The sequence below is a fragment of the Heptranchias perlo genome, chromosome 1 (genome assembly GCF_035084215.1).
Source record: "Heptranchias perlo isolate sHepPer1 chromosome 1, sHepPer1.hap1, whole genome shotgun sequence".
In the NCBI taxonomy this organism is placed as follows: domain Eukaryota; kingdom Metazoa; phylum Chordata; class Chondrichthyes; order Hexanchiformes; family Hexanchidae; genus Heptranchias; species Heptranchias perlo.
In genome coordinates, this window is record NC_090325.1 from 7,674,998 (window position 1) to 7,690,225 (window position 15,228).

Genomic DNA, 15,228 nt, shown 5'->3' on the forward strand with positions numbered 1-15,228 from the left:
TGGAGCTTATATCTCTCTGATCTATGCGCTTTCTGCTGGGTCTGGTTAAGGAAAGATTTCTCCCTTGGACTATAGGGTTATCTTATTTCCTGTTTGCATTATGCATATTATGGGTTGGCTACATCAAACGTTTTCTTTTTAAAGAAAAGCTTAATAATTCATTTAATGAGTTTAAGATCAATTCAACTTATTAATTTTTAATGCCAAGAGGAATTCATAAAGTGGATTTTCCAATCAAATGTCTGTTACTGTATGTTATTGCTTGATGGAAATCCAGCTAATTGACCTTATGCCACATTATAGTCCAATTTGTTTTTTGCTGGTGGCCATAGAGGAGCCTGAAGGTGCAGTGCGATGACTTGAATTACTTTCTCATGGGGATGGACTTTTTGGGTCTACTGGTCTTTTCCCTGTTCTGAAAATTCTCTAATTAGTTGACCCCTGCCTGGTTGTTGCCTTAAATGGTGACACATTTCATGAAGACAGTATTGATGTGGGATCAGGCTGAAGAAGTTCAAGCAAATGAATCTGTTTATTACGTAGGAAAGTTAATTATATGAAAATATCTCCAAAATTGTCAGACCACATGTAAAACAACTGAAATTTGGTTCTTTTGAATTAAATTGTTTTTTGTTCCCTGTTGTTTTTTTTTAGCCGAAGCTGATTGATTTTTAGAACCGTTAAATGCAAACACCAAAAGTATTGCTTATGGTTTGTAAACACTGGTCGAGTATCAGTGCAAGTATATCTGTGCTACTGATTCAAACGTTCTTAATGTCACAGGCCCAGCTTGATGACCAATCCGTTTTGAAAGATAAAGGCCAGCAGAGCCCAAATCAATTGTGCTTATTACAGTGCTTTCCAAGTATGTGGGTGCGACGGACAGTCCAGCAAATTAAATCATTTTAAAAAACAACCATATCTTTTCTTGTATTTGATTTGGTTTTCAGTTGGTTGACTGATGTCCACTTTTGCTTTGGTTATTATAGAGAGACTGCGACAACTACATTCGAATTTTGCAACTCTGGAATGAGACTCACCTCTTTGCCTGCGGGACTTACGCTTTTGACCCTCACTGTGCATATATCGTAAGTGCTTTTTCTTTTAATACTAGATGATGCCACAACAACATTGCTGCTAGAACTTGAGGTCAAATGTAGCCCAAGTCTCTTTATTTGCACCATCATCCCTTTTGTCATTTAATTATTCTTGTTCACTAACTTATCACAGACCTTTTGTTGTTTTCTCCCCCTCACCCTTCCCCAGGCCCTGTACTTGCTTAAAAACTTTAACTCTTTAACATCTTCCAGTTCTGACGAAAGGTCTTCGACCTGAAACGTTAACTCTATTTAGGAACATAGGAACAGGAGTAGGCCGTTCAGCCCCTCGTACCTGCTCAGCCATTTGATAAGATCATGGCTGATCTGTGATCTAACTCCATATACCCGCCTTTGGCCCATATCCCTTAATACCTTTGGTTGCCAAAAAGCTGTCTATCTCACATTTAAATTTAGCAATTGAGCTAGTATCAATTGCCGTTTGCTGATGAGATTTCCAAACTTCTACCACCCTTTGTGTGTAGAAATGTTTTCTAATCTCACTCCTGAAAGGTCTGGCTCTAATTTTTAGACTGTGCCCCCTACTCCTCTAATCCCCAACCAGCGGAAATAGCTTCTCTCTATCCACCCTATCTGTTCCCCTTAATATCTTACAAACTTCGATCAGATCACCCCATAACCTTCGAAACTCTAGAGAATACAACCCCAATTTGTGTAATCTCTCCTCGTAACTTAACCCTTGAAGTCCGGGTATCATTCTAGTAAAGCTACGCTGCACTCCCTCCAAGGCCAATATGTCCGTCCAAAGGTGTGGTGCCCAGAACTGCTCACAGTACTCCAGGTGCGGTCCAACCAGGCTTTTGTACAGCTGCAGCATAACTTCTGCCCCCTTGTACTCTAGTCCTCTAGATATAAAAGCAAGCATTCCATTAGCCTTCTTGATTATTTTCTGCACCTGTTCTTGACACTTCAATGATCTATGTACCTGAACCCCTAAGTCCCTCTGGACATCCACAGTTTTTAACTTTTTACCATTTAGAAAGTACCCTGTTCTATCCTTTTTTGATCCAAAGTGGATGACCTCACATTTGTCTACATTGAATTCCATTTGCCACAATTTTGCCCATTCACCTAATCTATCAATATTCCTTTGTAATTTTATGTTTTCATCTACACTGCTTACAATGCCACCAATCTTTGTGTCATCGGCAAACTTAGATATGAGACTTTCTATGCCTTCGTCTAAGTCGTTAATAAATATTGTGAATAATTGAGGGTGTGGGTACTTTTCAAGTCAAGTCATTTGGAATTAACCAAGAGAATGTTTCCTCCGAAGTGAAGTTAGTAGTGGTGCTTTCAACAGATGCTTTCAACATATACTTGAAATCCCTCCACCCGTGACCCCCAATTTCATTGGATAGAGGCCAGAGTTTGGAAGATGGAAGCGCATGAGCTGGAGAAGGTTGCGGCAGTAGCTTGGGACAAGGCTATAGAGGGAACTTGTAAGTGAGAATGCAGGTGTCAGCGAAGAGTGGGTGATGGGTGAACCAATGAAAGGAAGAGGTCTTTAATAGCTTGTTATTGTACCCCCTTGCTCTTAGTGTTCATTTCTGTGTTATGTCTGTGGGCATGTATTAGTGTGTGTATTTCTAAGTGAGCTGTGCATTTTTCCCCAGTGGCTCAGTAGTTGGTTGTTATCCCAAGATTACACTGAGCCATACAGATTAAGAAGGTCTTACACAGAATTACATACAATGTACAGCACAGAAACAGACCATTTGGCCCACTGGTCCATGCCGGTGTTATTGCTCCACACGAGCCTCCTCCCACCCCTATCAGCATAACCTTCTATTCCTTTCTCCTTTGTGTTTACTTGGCATTTCCTTTAATGCATCTGTGCTATTTGCCTCAATTACTCCTTGTGGTGGCGAGTTCCACATTCTGGGTAAAGAAGTTCCTCCTGAATTCCCTATTGGATTTATTAGTGACTATCTTCTATTTATGGCCCCTCGTTTTGGTCTCCCCGACAAGTGGAAACATCTTCTCCATGTCTTCTCTACGTCTACCCTATCAAGCCCTTTCATAATCTTAAAGACCTCTTTCAGGTCACCCCTCAGCCTTCTCTTTCCTGATATGTATAACCTCTGTTCTGGTATTATCCATGTAAAGGCTTAGGCTTGATCTTTGCTCTGTGCTGAATTAATAGATTTCAGCTTCGGAAAGAGGCTGTGCTATCAAGTGGCTGCTTTTTGATTGGAAGCTAGATCTGGATAAGAACAAGACATATCCTTGAATACAGTTTTTCTTATGTGTCTGTTACAACTTTGGCTCTGGCATAGATGGCTTCTCCATTCCAGTGGCGTCAGTCACTCCCTTAGTGATCTGCGTGTCTTACTTTTATGGGAGTTGACTCACACTACCCCATATCTACTTGCGCAATAGCATACCCAGGGACATAAGATTAGCAACTCCTTGTGATCTGGACTGGATATTCATGTTTTTCGCAGGGCTGCTCCTGCAATCTCTCTGAAAGAGGCTGGAGCAAACACTTGGTGAGACTTTGTTTCACAGTGAGGTAAAAATACAGAACAGGCGGTACGACTGAGTCAGTTAATTCAATCTGTACAGCTTGTCTTCATGTAACGATACAAAATAAAGAACACCAAGCCCATGTCAGTGGGTCGTCTTACTCAACTTAATCATGATGGCTTCTAACCACTCCTAGCATTTCTAACCTTTCCATCTTAGCAAAAACCCTCGTAGCTTGACTGCCCTCAGAGACCTCTGGCTTAAAAAAGCCCGTCTCTTCCCTCTTGTGTCTCAGTTTTCTGTCTTTTTATTTCTTGCTGGTCACAGACACACAGCAATCAAAGAACATTCCAAAACAGTGGGTATGAGGTTTTTTTTACGATTATCCAGACAAGCTAATGAATTGTTCGTTTAGCATATTAACTAGCTATTTGTCTAGGTGCCCTTTTTAAAATTTCTTTGTTTAAAAAAATAACATTACATTGAGGTACATCGACACTACAGCACAGAAACAGGTCATTCGGCCTAACTGGTCTATGTCGGCATTTATGCTGCACATGAGCCTCCTCCCTACTTCATCTAACCCTATCAGTATATCTTTCTGTTCCCTTTTTCCCCTCATGTGCTTATCTAGCTTCCCCTTAAATGTATCTATATTATTTGCCTCGACTAGGCCCAACAATCTTCAGCTGCTTCATCAATGACCTTCCCTCCATCATAAGGTCAGAAATGGGGATGTTCGCTGATGACTGCACAGTGTTCAGTTCCATTCGCAACCCCTCAGATAATGAAGCAGTCCGAGCCTGCATGCAGCAAGACCTGGACAACATCCAGGCTTGGGCTGATAAGTGGCAAGTAACATTCGCGCCAGATAAGTGCCAGGCAATGACCATCTCCAACAAGAGAGAGTCTAACCACCTCCCCTTGACATTCAATGGCATTACCATCGCCGAATCCCCCACCATCAACATCCTGGGGGTCACCATTGACCAGAAACTTAACTGGACCAGCCATATAAATACTGTGGCTACGAGAGCAGGTCAGAGGCTGGGTATTCTGCGGCGAGTGACTCACCTCCTGACTCCCCAAAGCCTTTCCACCATCTACAAGGCACAAGTCAGGAGTGTGATGGAATACTCTCCACTTGCCTGGATGAGTGCAGCTCCAACAACACTCAAGAAGCTCGACACCATCCAAGATAAAGCAGCCCGCTTGATTGGCACCCCATCCACCACCCTAAACATTCACTCCCTTCACCACCGGCGCACTGTGGCTGCAGTGTGTACCATCCACAGGATGCACTGCAGCAACTCGCCAAGGCTTCTTCGACAGCACCTCCCAAACCCGCAACCTCTACCACCTAGAAGGACAAGGGCAGCAGGCACATGGGAACAACACCACCTGCACGTTCCCCTCCAAGTCACACACCATCCCGACTTGGAAATATATCGCCGTTCCTTCATTGTCGCTGGGTCAAAATCCTGGAACTCCCTTCCTAACAGCATTGTGGGAGAACCGTCACCACACGGACTGCAGCGGTTCAAGAAGGCGGCTCACCACCACCTTCTCGAGGGCAACTAGGGATGGGCAATAAATGCCGGCCTTGCCAGCGACGCCCACATCCCGTGAACGAATAAAGAAAAAAAAAAACTCCTTGTGGTAGCCAGTTCCACATTTTTACCACACTTTGGTTAAAGAAGTTTCCCCTGAATTCCCTATTGGATTTATTAGTGACTATTTTATATTTATGACCTAGTTTGGGCTCCCCCACAAGTGGAAACATCTTCTCTACCACCCTATCAAACCCTTTCATTATCTTAAAGACTTCTATCACATCACCCTTCCGCTTTCTCTTTTCTAGAGAAAAACTTTTTTTCAAATCCTACCTGTGGGAAAATGGTCAAAGAATCCTGAAACATAATCATCTCCCAGACTATTCCCATAAGCATTTGGCAAGTTATGTGTTTTTTCTTAATATAATATTGTGCTCTAAGTGTTATTGTACATAATCAGAGTTGATGCAACATTGTATTTCAGAAGCTCTTTGGTTCTGTCGACACAACAGAGAGCAGAGTACAAGGAATGGAAAAGGGGCGAGGGAAATGTCCATTTGAACCGATGCAACCGTTTGCAGCAACCCTGGCAGGTAAGTGATTTGAGAAGGGGAGTTACTGGAGTGAGTGACTCCATGAGTGGCTGATTCATACTGGGGTTTAGTTCCATGGGTTCATGGGAACATAGGAATTGCTAGACGAAAAAAGACCAGGGTCCATCTAGTTTACTTTCTACCATCCTGGTAGTGACATGATACAACGATAATGGAGTTGTTGACTAATGATAGCAATCGATCTCTATGAATTAGTTTACAACAGACCCAGACATGATGCGAGAAAAACCCAAGTGGTGGAGAGCTTTGGGAACCATAAGTCCAAAGTCACCTTTTTCCTCCCAAGCCTGCTACACTTACCACATGTCACGTCTCAAATTACTCACCAGAAAGTTCCCTCAGCCATCTGGTACTTCACCCGTGTGGCAGGGAAGGGAAGTTTAACCAGGGCCCCCGCACCTGCTTGCGGGTCACCCTAATTCTGCCCCTCGCCCTCTCATACTGGAAAGTGCACATTTATGCATTTGGTGAAGACAAGCATTGAGCTCTTCCATGATGCCTCTCTGAGTTGAATAACCTGCTGACACTCACTGCCTAGTCTTGTACATGAAGCCAACTGAGCAGGGTACTGAAGAGCGACTGGTGCCTTCAGACACATTGCCTTTGGAGAACATAAGGGGGAGAAAGGAACAAAAGAGAAAAAATTGAAGGCTGTTTCCCTGTTCCCAGCTGGGGACCAGTGCCCACAGTTCATTTTAAAGGGTGGAAAATCACAGGCTGTGCTCCATAATTCCCTAGTTGCCCTCCCTGCAAGTGCAATGCTTGCTGGGAGCCCGGGATCGGCTCCATTGTTTTTTAAAAAAAGAAAAAGTTGCATATTTTAATTTGTAATTGATGCACCTGTTGAGGCAGGCATAAAACTCTTCGGTGAACTAGTTATGTGCTGATCAGGTTCATCCATTGCGGAAAATTCAAGGTTTGAATTTGATTCGTAAAACAAAAAGCAGGTGCTGGAAATGTGAAATAAAAACAGACAATGCTGGGAACACTCAGTAGGTCGGGCAGCATCTGTGGAGAGAGGTTAACACTCCAGGTCAATGAAGTTGTTACAGCCGTCTGGCCTTAACATTGACTTGAACAACTTTAGACCTTAACCACCGCTCCCATTTTCTCTCGGACAGCAGGTGCTGTAATGGAGGATGGCTGCACCAGAGCCACTGGGAGTGGAGGAGGCACTTGCGATGGGGATCCCCTCATGGTACACGGCCGGCGGGGTGGTCCTCACCCCTGGTGCCTACCAGCCTTTATCTTCCGCCACATTCCTGAACCACGGGAGGCTTCTCCTCTTTGCCAGATTTTTCATGCTTCCCTCCCCCTCTACTATTTTGCTGTAACCATTCACACAACCTCTGGACACATCTTTTGTTTCTCTAATTTCTCTCATTATCACCTCCTTTTGCCCTTGCACCATCACCATTTCGGTCATTTAATTATCTGTCCTCCATCTTATCACAGACCTCTTTTTTTTCTTTTCCCACCCCCTTTTCCCCGGCTCTGTTTCTCCTTATAAGCTGTTTATCTGTAACATCCTCCGGTTCTGATGAGAGTTCGTTGACCTGAAGTGTTAACTCTACCTTCCTCTCATCGCAGATGCTGCCTGATCAGCTGAGCATTTCCAGCATTTTCTCTTTTTGCCAGATTTCCAGCTTCCGCAGTATTTTGCTCTTTTGAGTTTGATTTGTTACTTTTTATAACTCCCGATAAATACAGTCAGCACGAATGTGGTGTTCAGTGGCTGTGTGACTCTGGACGAGTTTTATTTCTTTCCTCCTTGTTTGCTTTCAGACGGAGTGCTGTACGCTGCGACGGCAATCGATTTTCAGGGCAAGGATCCAGGTGTCGTCAAGAGTATGGGACGTCTGGAAAAGATCCGCACAGAGGATTCTGTCAAATGGCTGAGCGGTGAGAATTTATTTTTATGCGTTTTACACCCACTGCGCAGGTCAGCGCCAAAGTTAAAAAGAATATTCCAGAAGAGCAAGATGCATCAAGATGACCTGTCCTATTATCTCCTATGATAACCTTTGGCTCAGTGTCAATTTTGTCTGATTATGCTCCTTGTGAAGTGCCTTGGGACGTTTTACTATGTTAAAGGCACTATATAAATGCAAGTTATTGTTGTTGAATCAAGAAACAGTAATTTGGTTAGGACAGGCTTTGGGCTTTAGGAACCAGTAGATTGGAGGAGGAAGAGAAGACCATGGGAGATAAGCATTTCCAGAGTTTCGATACCCTGAGTTTTCGATACAGTGAGTTAGAGTAGGAGACGGTGTACCAAGCCTTTTATTTCAAAACGGTGAGATTGCAGAGAGGAGGAAGAGCATGAGAACGACCGATTTGAAGCTTAGGAAGAGCAAGGAAGAAATAAAGAAATAGCATTTGCCTTTCACATTCTCCGGACGCCCCAAAGCAATTAGATAAATTTACATTTAATCTGTTTTTTGGTGGTGTTGGTTGAAGAATAAATGTTGGGCAGGACATCGCCCCTGCTCCTCTTTGAATTGTGCCTTAGGATCTTTTATGTCCATCTGAACAAGCAAACGAGGCCTCAGTTTAATATCTCATCCACAAGACAGCATCTCCAACAATGTAGCACTCCCTTGCTACTGCACTGAGTTGTCAGCCTACATTTTGTGCTCAAGTATCAGGAATATTTAGGCTAACTGTAGTGCCTCAACTGCTGCTTCAGGTGAGATCAGCTTACCACAGGCTGGGATTCAAAACTGGGACTCTGGTCTGTTTAGCTGAGTTACTACATCTAGTGACAACAGTGTACCTTTTACTTCCCTTTTGCTGCTGCTGCTACATAAAGAGTGTCCTAAATGCACTGTGGAAATTTGGGTCAGACATAAACAATCAGCTTTAGTCATCTTCTATGGCTGATTAGCCTCCGGGTAAATCTATATGATAGACAGTGAAGATATCATTGTGCACAAATAGGTCTAATGTAACATCCTTATTTGCTAATGTAACACCCTTATTTAAAAAGGGTCGTAGGCAGAAGGCTGGAAATTATAGACCAGTTAGCCTAACATCTGTGGTGGGTAAAATTTTGGAGTCTATTATTAAGGAGATAGTAGCGGAACATTTGGATAAACATAATTTAATAGGACAAAGTCAGCATGGCATTACGAAGGGGAAGTCATGTCTGACAAATTTGCTTGAGTTCTTTGAGGACATAACGTACAGGGTGGATAAAGGGGAACCAACTCTTTACAATCTATATTAACGATTTGGAGAAGGGGACCGAGTGTAACACATCAAAGTTTGCAGATGATACAAAGATAGGAGGGAAAGTAGAGAATGAGGAGGACATAAAAAACCTACAAGGGGATATAGACAGGCTGGGTGAGTGGGCGGAGATTTGGCAGATGCAATACAACATTGGAAAATGTGAGGTTATGCACTTTGGCAGGAAAAATCAGAGAGCAAGTTATTATCTTAATGGCAAGAAACTGGAAAGTACTGCAGTACAAAGGGATCTGGGGGTCCTAGTGCAAGAAAATCAAAAAGTTAGTATGCAGGTGCAGCAGGTGATCAAGAAGGCCAACGGAATGTTGGCTTTTATTGCTCGGGGGATAGAATATAAAAACGGAGGTATTGCTGCAGTTATATAAGGTATTGGTGAGACCGCACCTGGAATACTGCATACAGTTTTGGTGTCCATACTTAAGAAAAGACATACTTGCTCTCGAGGCAGTACAAAGAAGGTTCACTCGGTTAATCCCGGGGATGAGGGGGCGGACATATGAGGAGAGGTTGAGTAGATTGGGACTCTACTCATTGGAGTTCAGAAGATTGAGAGGCGATCTTATTGAAACATATAAGATTGTGAAGGGGCTTGATCGGGTGGATGCGGTAAGGATGTTCCCAAGGATGGGTGAAACTAGAACTAGGGGGCATAATCTTAGAATAAGGGGCTGCTCTTTCAAAACGGAGATGAGGAGAAACTTCTTCACTCAGAGGGTGGTAGGTCTGTGGAATTTGCTGCCCCAGGAAGCTGTGGAAGCTACATCATTAAATAAATTTAAAACAGAAATAGACAGTTTCCTAGAAGTAAAGGGAATTAGGGGTTATGGGGAGCGGGCAGGAAATTGGACATGAATTTAGATTTGAGGTTAGGATCAGATCAGCCATGATCTTATTGAATGGCGGAGCAGGCTCGAGGGGCCGATTGGCCTACTCCTGCTCCTATTTCTTATATTCTTATGTTCTTATGTAGGTCATTGCATGTGAGAACATGTACAAACGCTGTTGACCTAAAGTCTGAGTAAGTGGAAAATGGTGGTTACGTGTCCGTCACCAGTAGTTTTAGTAGTGAGAGCAAATTGAGGTGATAACCTAAGAATGTCATTAGGCAGCATCAAAGTGTATTAGCTCAGTTGCCATTTTCTCCCATAACCTGTTGAGATCAATAAAGTAAGCACGCATAGTGATAACATTGGAGTAGCAGATAGGTTTTTGTGTGACAGGGATGCAATACATTATAGATAACGAAGGCAGTTATTATGACAATGCGCAGAGGAAATTATATTATCCATTCTGTACGACTGAAGATGCTGGACAAATGCAGGCAGGAACCATGGCGACCGCATAGCTTGTCTGCTCAAAATGATCAACTACCATGTTGTACCTTTTACTTTAATATTGAGAAACATCCAGAGTGTAGGACATCGCCAAGCTTGAAAAGAGTAGGAGAGAACATAATGGCCCTGATTTTAAAGCGGGGTGAGGGGAGGGGCGGCGTACCATGCATGCCCCGAAGAGGGTGGTACACCCGGGGATGTGGAGGCCCAGCTGATCTTAACGGCCGGGCCTCGTTACCATAAGTTGCATCGGAGTCCAGTCCGAACCCAGCCAGATGCAGACAGGACGTCGCAGCCAAGGACCCGCGAGATTCAGAGAAGTGGTGAGGGGGAGCTCAGGGCGAAGATGATCGGGGAGGGGAAGCCCAGGTGAGTGAGGCTCAAGGTTTCCTTATGAGGCACAAGGAAACTTAAAATAAAAATTAAAAGTTTAACAGCCTGGGTCTCTTCCTGCCCGCGATGTTGCTCCTGGCAGGTCTGGCCTGATGGGGAGCTGTCACTGCTCCCCTGCTCAGGCCTCAACTAAAATTGAAGATAACAGAAAGCAAAAGATAACTTTGGCATCCTTTCATCTTCAATCTCATTGGGATCCAATCTGCATATTTAAAGAGGACCTTGCCAAGACGGGTGTCCTGTTCGCCTGCTTAAAAGAGCAGGTTAATGTTTGGACCTGTTGGGAAAGCAGCGGGATCGGAGCGGGTAAGTTCTTCCCCTCATTTTAACTGCCAGGTTTCTGCCAGGGAGTTAAAATTGGGGCCAATGCAATTCACCAAGTAGCAGCTACGCAATGTTCATCTAGAGCTTTAGAAGCATGTAGGTTGTAGGAAAGAAGGAAGGACTGAGGAAGATGTGAGAAACGACTGAACTAGAGGGTGTTGTGCTAACCCTGGTAACACCTAATGTGTAACTGAGGTCTTGTGACAGTATTTCCCAGAACTAAGGCCACTTCGGATATTGAGAAACATTACGAAACTTCTGAGAATGCTATCACAATAACTTCTGCTATCTGAAATGATAATTCAAATCGTTGATTTCAAATCCTTCCATAGCCTCACTCCTCCTTATCTCCGTAACCTCCTCTGAGGTTACAATCCTCCGAGATCTCTACGCACCTCCAATTCTTGCCTCTTGCGCATCCCCGATTTTAATCGCTCCACCATTGGCGGCTGTGCCTTCAGCTGCCTAGGCTCTAAGCTCTTGAATTCCCTCCCTAAATCTCTCCGCCTCTCCACCCTTCTCTCCTCCTTTAAGATGTTGAAACCTACCTCTTTGACCAAGCTTTTGGTCACCTGTCCTAATATCTCCCATGTGGCTTGGTGTCAAATTTTGTTTGACAATACTCCTGTGAAGCGCCTTGAGAAGTTTTACTACGTTAAAGGCGCTGAATAAATGCAAGTTGTTGTAGAAATAAAATGTAATTTTTGGGGCACACAAACAGAGAATTGCTGGAAATGTACAATAGATCATTCAGCATGGGTTCTTATGAATGAGTACACACGAAATATTAACTATCTTTTCTCTTTCAGTCTCTGACTGACCTACTGTACATCTTCAGCCATGTCTGATTTGGTGTCTCATTTCTAGCAAATGCTCTAAGTTCATTTAGGGGGATGAATTTAATTTAGTACAGCTTAATGGTAATGACGGATGATAACAAGTGAGAGGCAGAGGACAAAAAAGGAAATAAAGAGGATTAGAAACTAAATCTGGGACTGACCAGATGTCGGACATAGTCATTTCTCTTCCTGCACTGTCTTATCTTTCTGTGTAAACTTGTTTCTCGCCTACATTATTTAATGCATTTACACACTGATCCCTCAGGGAGGACCCTGGGTTTTTTTGAAGTACATTTTATTGCTAAAAATTAAGGAGACGAATGAAACCTGCGAGCAATTATTTCATTTTTGCAGACAGTTCTTCTATGAATTAATCCCAATCGGATGAGGCTGCGCAGGAGAAAGATTAAGTCTTTGTGTTATAAACTTTTCTGGTTCTTGTCACAGACGGCCGTTAATGTTCTGTGGTCAGATAGGAAAAACCTGACTCGCCTGTCACGACTGAAATGACAAATAATAAGTGTGGTTTGAAAAAAAATGACAGAATATAGCTAGTGCAAACAGCGATGCCCTTTCTTCTTTCAGACTTAATGTGACATCTGTAATTTTGTGGTTACAGATGTAGAGCAGGCACTTGTGTGTTCTGGACCACCTGTAGAGATTATCTGGATTGTAGATGAGTGTCTCTTTCATCAAAAGAGCTTGTTGTTGCATAGCCAGTGTACGCGGGAAATTGTTTATCTGGAGTAGCTTGCACATAAAATGCCCAAGTGTTAAACTTTATTAAAAATTATTTTTTGAGCTTGTCAAAGAGAGCTGCTTATGCTTGGGAAACAAAACCTATCTGAGCCCATTGGGTTCAGTACAAAAATTGGGGAAACGTATTGAAAATGGTGTTGAGAGTGGCAAAGGGGAACCTAGAAGGAAAAGTAACAGCCCGAAACTAGTGTAACAATAATTTTTAAAATTCTGTTGATACTGCAAGAGCTAGTCAGAGAAGCTAGGAACTGTGGAGGAGCAGAGAGATTTAGGGGTCTACGTACAGAAATCACTGAAAACTAGTGGATAGGTACAAAAAATTAATTAAAAAGGCTAATGGAATGATGGCCTTTGTCTCAAGGAAGCTGGAAAGGGGTGGAAGTTATGTTACAGTTACATAAAGCTCGGGTTAGACCTCATTTAGAGTACTGCTTTCAGTTCTGGGCACCACACCTTAGGAAGAATATATTGGCCATGGAGGGGGTGCAGCGCAGATTCACCAGAATGATACCAGGTCTAAAAGAATTCAGTGATGAGGACAAGCTGCATAGACTAGGCTTGTATTCCCTTGAGTATAGAAGATTAAGAGGTGACCTAATTGAGATGTTTAAGATGATTAAAGGAGTTGATAAGGTAGATAGAGAGAAACTATTTCCTCTGGTCCGGGGAGTCCGGAACAAGGGGCAGAACCTTAAAATTAGAACTTGGCCATTCAGGGTTGATGTCAAGAAGCACTTCTTCACACACAGGGTAGTGAAAATCTGGAACTCTTTCCCTCCCCCCAAAAGCTGTTGAGACTGGGGGTCAATTGAAAATGTCAAAACTGAGATTGATAGATTTTTGTTAAGCAAGGGTATTAAGGGATTCGGAACCAAGGCGGGTAGATGGCGTTAAGATACAGATCAGCCAAGATCTAATAGAATGATCTACTCCTGTTCCTATGTTCCTGGTGAAGAGGTGAAAACAAAAAAAAGTGCACATTAGCATGAAATTGAGGATGAGCACAAAATAGTCAGTATTCTGAATGAATGTTTCCTCCCAAGTATTCAAGAGGGAGGATGTGAGCAATATATCCTCTCCAATCAAAGATATCCCAAGTAAAAACCAGTGTTATAAAGTCCTAGACAGGCTAATTGGACTCAAAACAAATAAATCTCAGGAATAAATGGTATTTATCCCAGAGAGCTAAGAGAGACTGGGGAAGAGATTTATGAAGTGCAGACAGTCATTATGAGGGAGTCATTGGACACGGGGCAGGTACCAGAAGTTTGGAAATAGGCCAATTTGGTGCTCATATTCTAAAAGGGTGACAGAACAGACACAGAAAACAACAGACCCATTAATCTTATTTCCATTCCATATAATTAAATAGTGAGTTGACTGATCTCAGCCTGGGTGGTGATAGAGGTGCTCAAATTGGCCTTGGTATCCCTATGATATTGAGTTGGGGAGGGGGATCTACCAAGGTTCTGTTTCTGATAGCTATCAAATGATCCTGGTGCAAAGTTCACACGTGATCACTGATCTGAGGAAAGGATAGGGCTCAGCTGTGACGTCTATCCCAGCCCACTGGCCCTGTGGCCAGTCACATAAGATAGAGGAACTTGCATTTATATAGCACCTTTCACGACCTCAGGATGTCCTACAGCCAATAAAGTACTTTTGAAGTATAGTTACTGTTGTAATGTAGGAAATGCGACAGCCAATTTGCGCACAGCAAGGTCCCACAAACAGCAATGTAATGTTGATTGAGGGATAAATATTGACCAGTTCACCGGGGAGAACTGCCCTTCTTCGAAATAGTGCCATGGGATCTTTTATGTTCACCTGAGTGGGCAGACGGGGCCTTGGTTTAATGTCTCATCCAAAAGACGGCACATCCAACAGTGCAGCACTCCCTCAGTACTGCACTGATGTGTCAGCCTGAATTACGTGTTCAAGTCTCTGGAGTGGGACTTGATCACACAACCTTCTGGCTCAGAGGCAAGTGCTGTACCACTGAGCCACTCACCATTCTTAGATACGAAGAATGGCGACTTCAGCAAGTGAGCCCAGCACCGTAGAGCCGTAGCCCAGCAAAAGGCCGCATTGCTAGGCGAGGAAGGTAGAAAATTAGAAGGGACAGCACAGTAAAAAAAAATACTTGAACAGAACTTGTCCCCGATGTTACAGCATCACATAAATAAAAAAACCCCACCATAACCAAAGATCAACACGAGACAGCACACAACTTCAGGTAAACAGCCTCGACGATTAAAATGCCTCAGAGGCAGTTTATTAAACTCTACCACACTCGGGCATGCAGCGTGTTGCAGCGACAGCACTTACACAACCGGCAATGAGTCACGCATATTATCATGATCGTTATTGACTGGAAGGAGTGGTGTCATTTTGCATTGGAACACGCTCTGCAGCATTCGTGCAAACCCTCAGGTTTTCGTAGAATGTTTTATTTATTTTAATCACTGTCCTGCTCCAACTTATGCAGCTTATCCAGAAATTCAAAAACCATTTCATCCCTGGTTACGCCCGACTGACAGTGTCCCAGCATAGAAGGACTGGGGCACCGTGTA

At 43.3% G+C, this 15,228-nt stretch overlaps 1 protein-coding gene across 1 annotated transcript in view; it reads left to right on the top strand.

Moving 5' to 3' along the window:
- Positions 1-15,228, top strand: part of sema4f (sema domain, immunoglobulin domain (Ig), transmembrane domain (TM) and short cytoplasmic domain, (semaphorin) 4F) — a 204,916-nt gene that overhangs the window by 122,722 nt on the left and 66,966 nt on the right. The window contains exons 4-6 of the mRNA XM_067980026.1: positions 990-1,088; positions 5,625-5,733; positions 7,540-7,656. Coding sequence (XP_067836127.1) covers positions 990-1,088; positions 5,625-5,733; positions 7,540-7,656 — 325 coding nt within the window. The remainder of the gene's footprint in view (positions 1-989; positions 1,089-5,624; positions 5,734-7,539; positions 7,657-15,228) is intronic.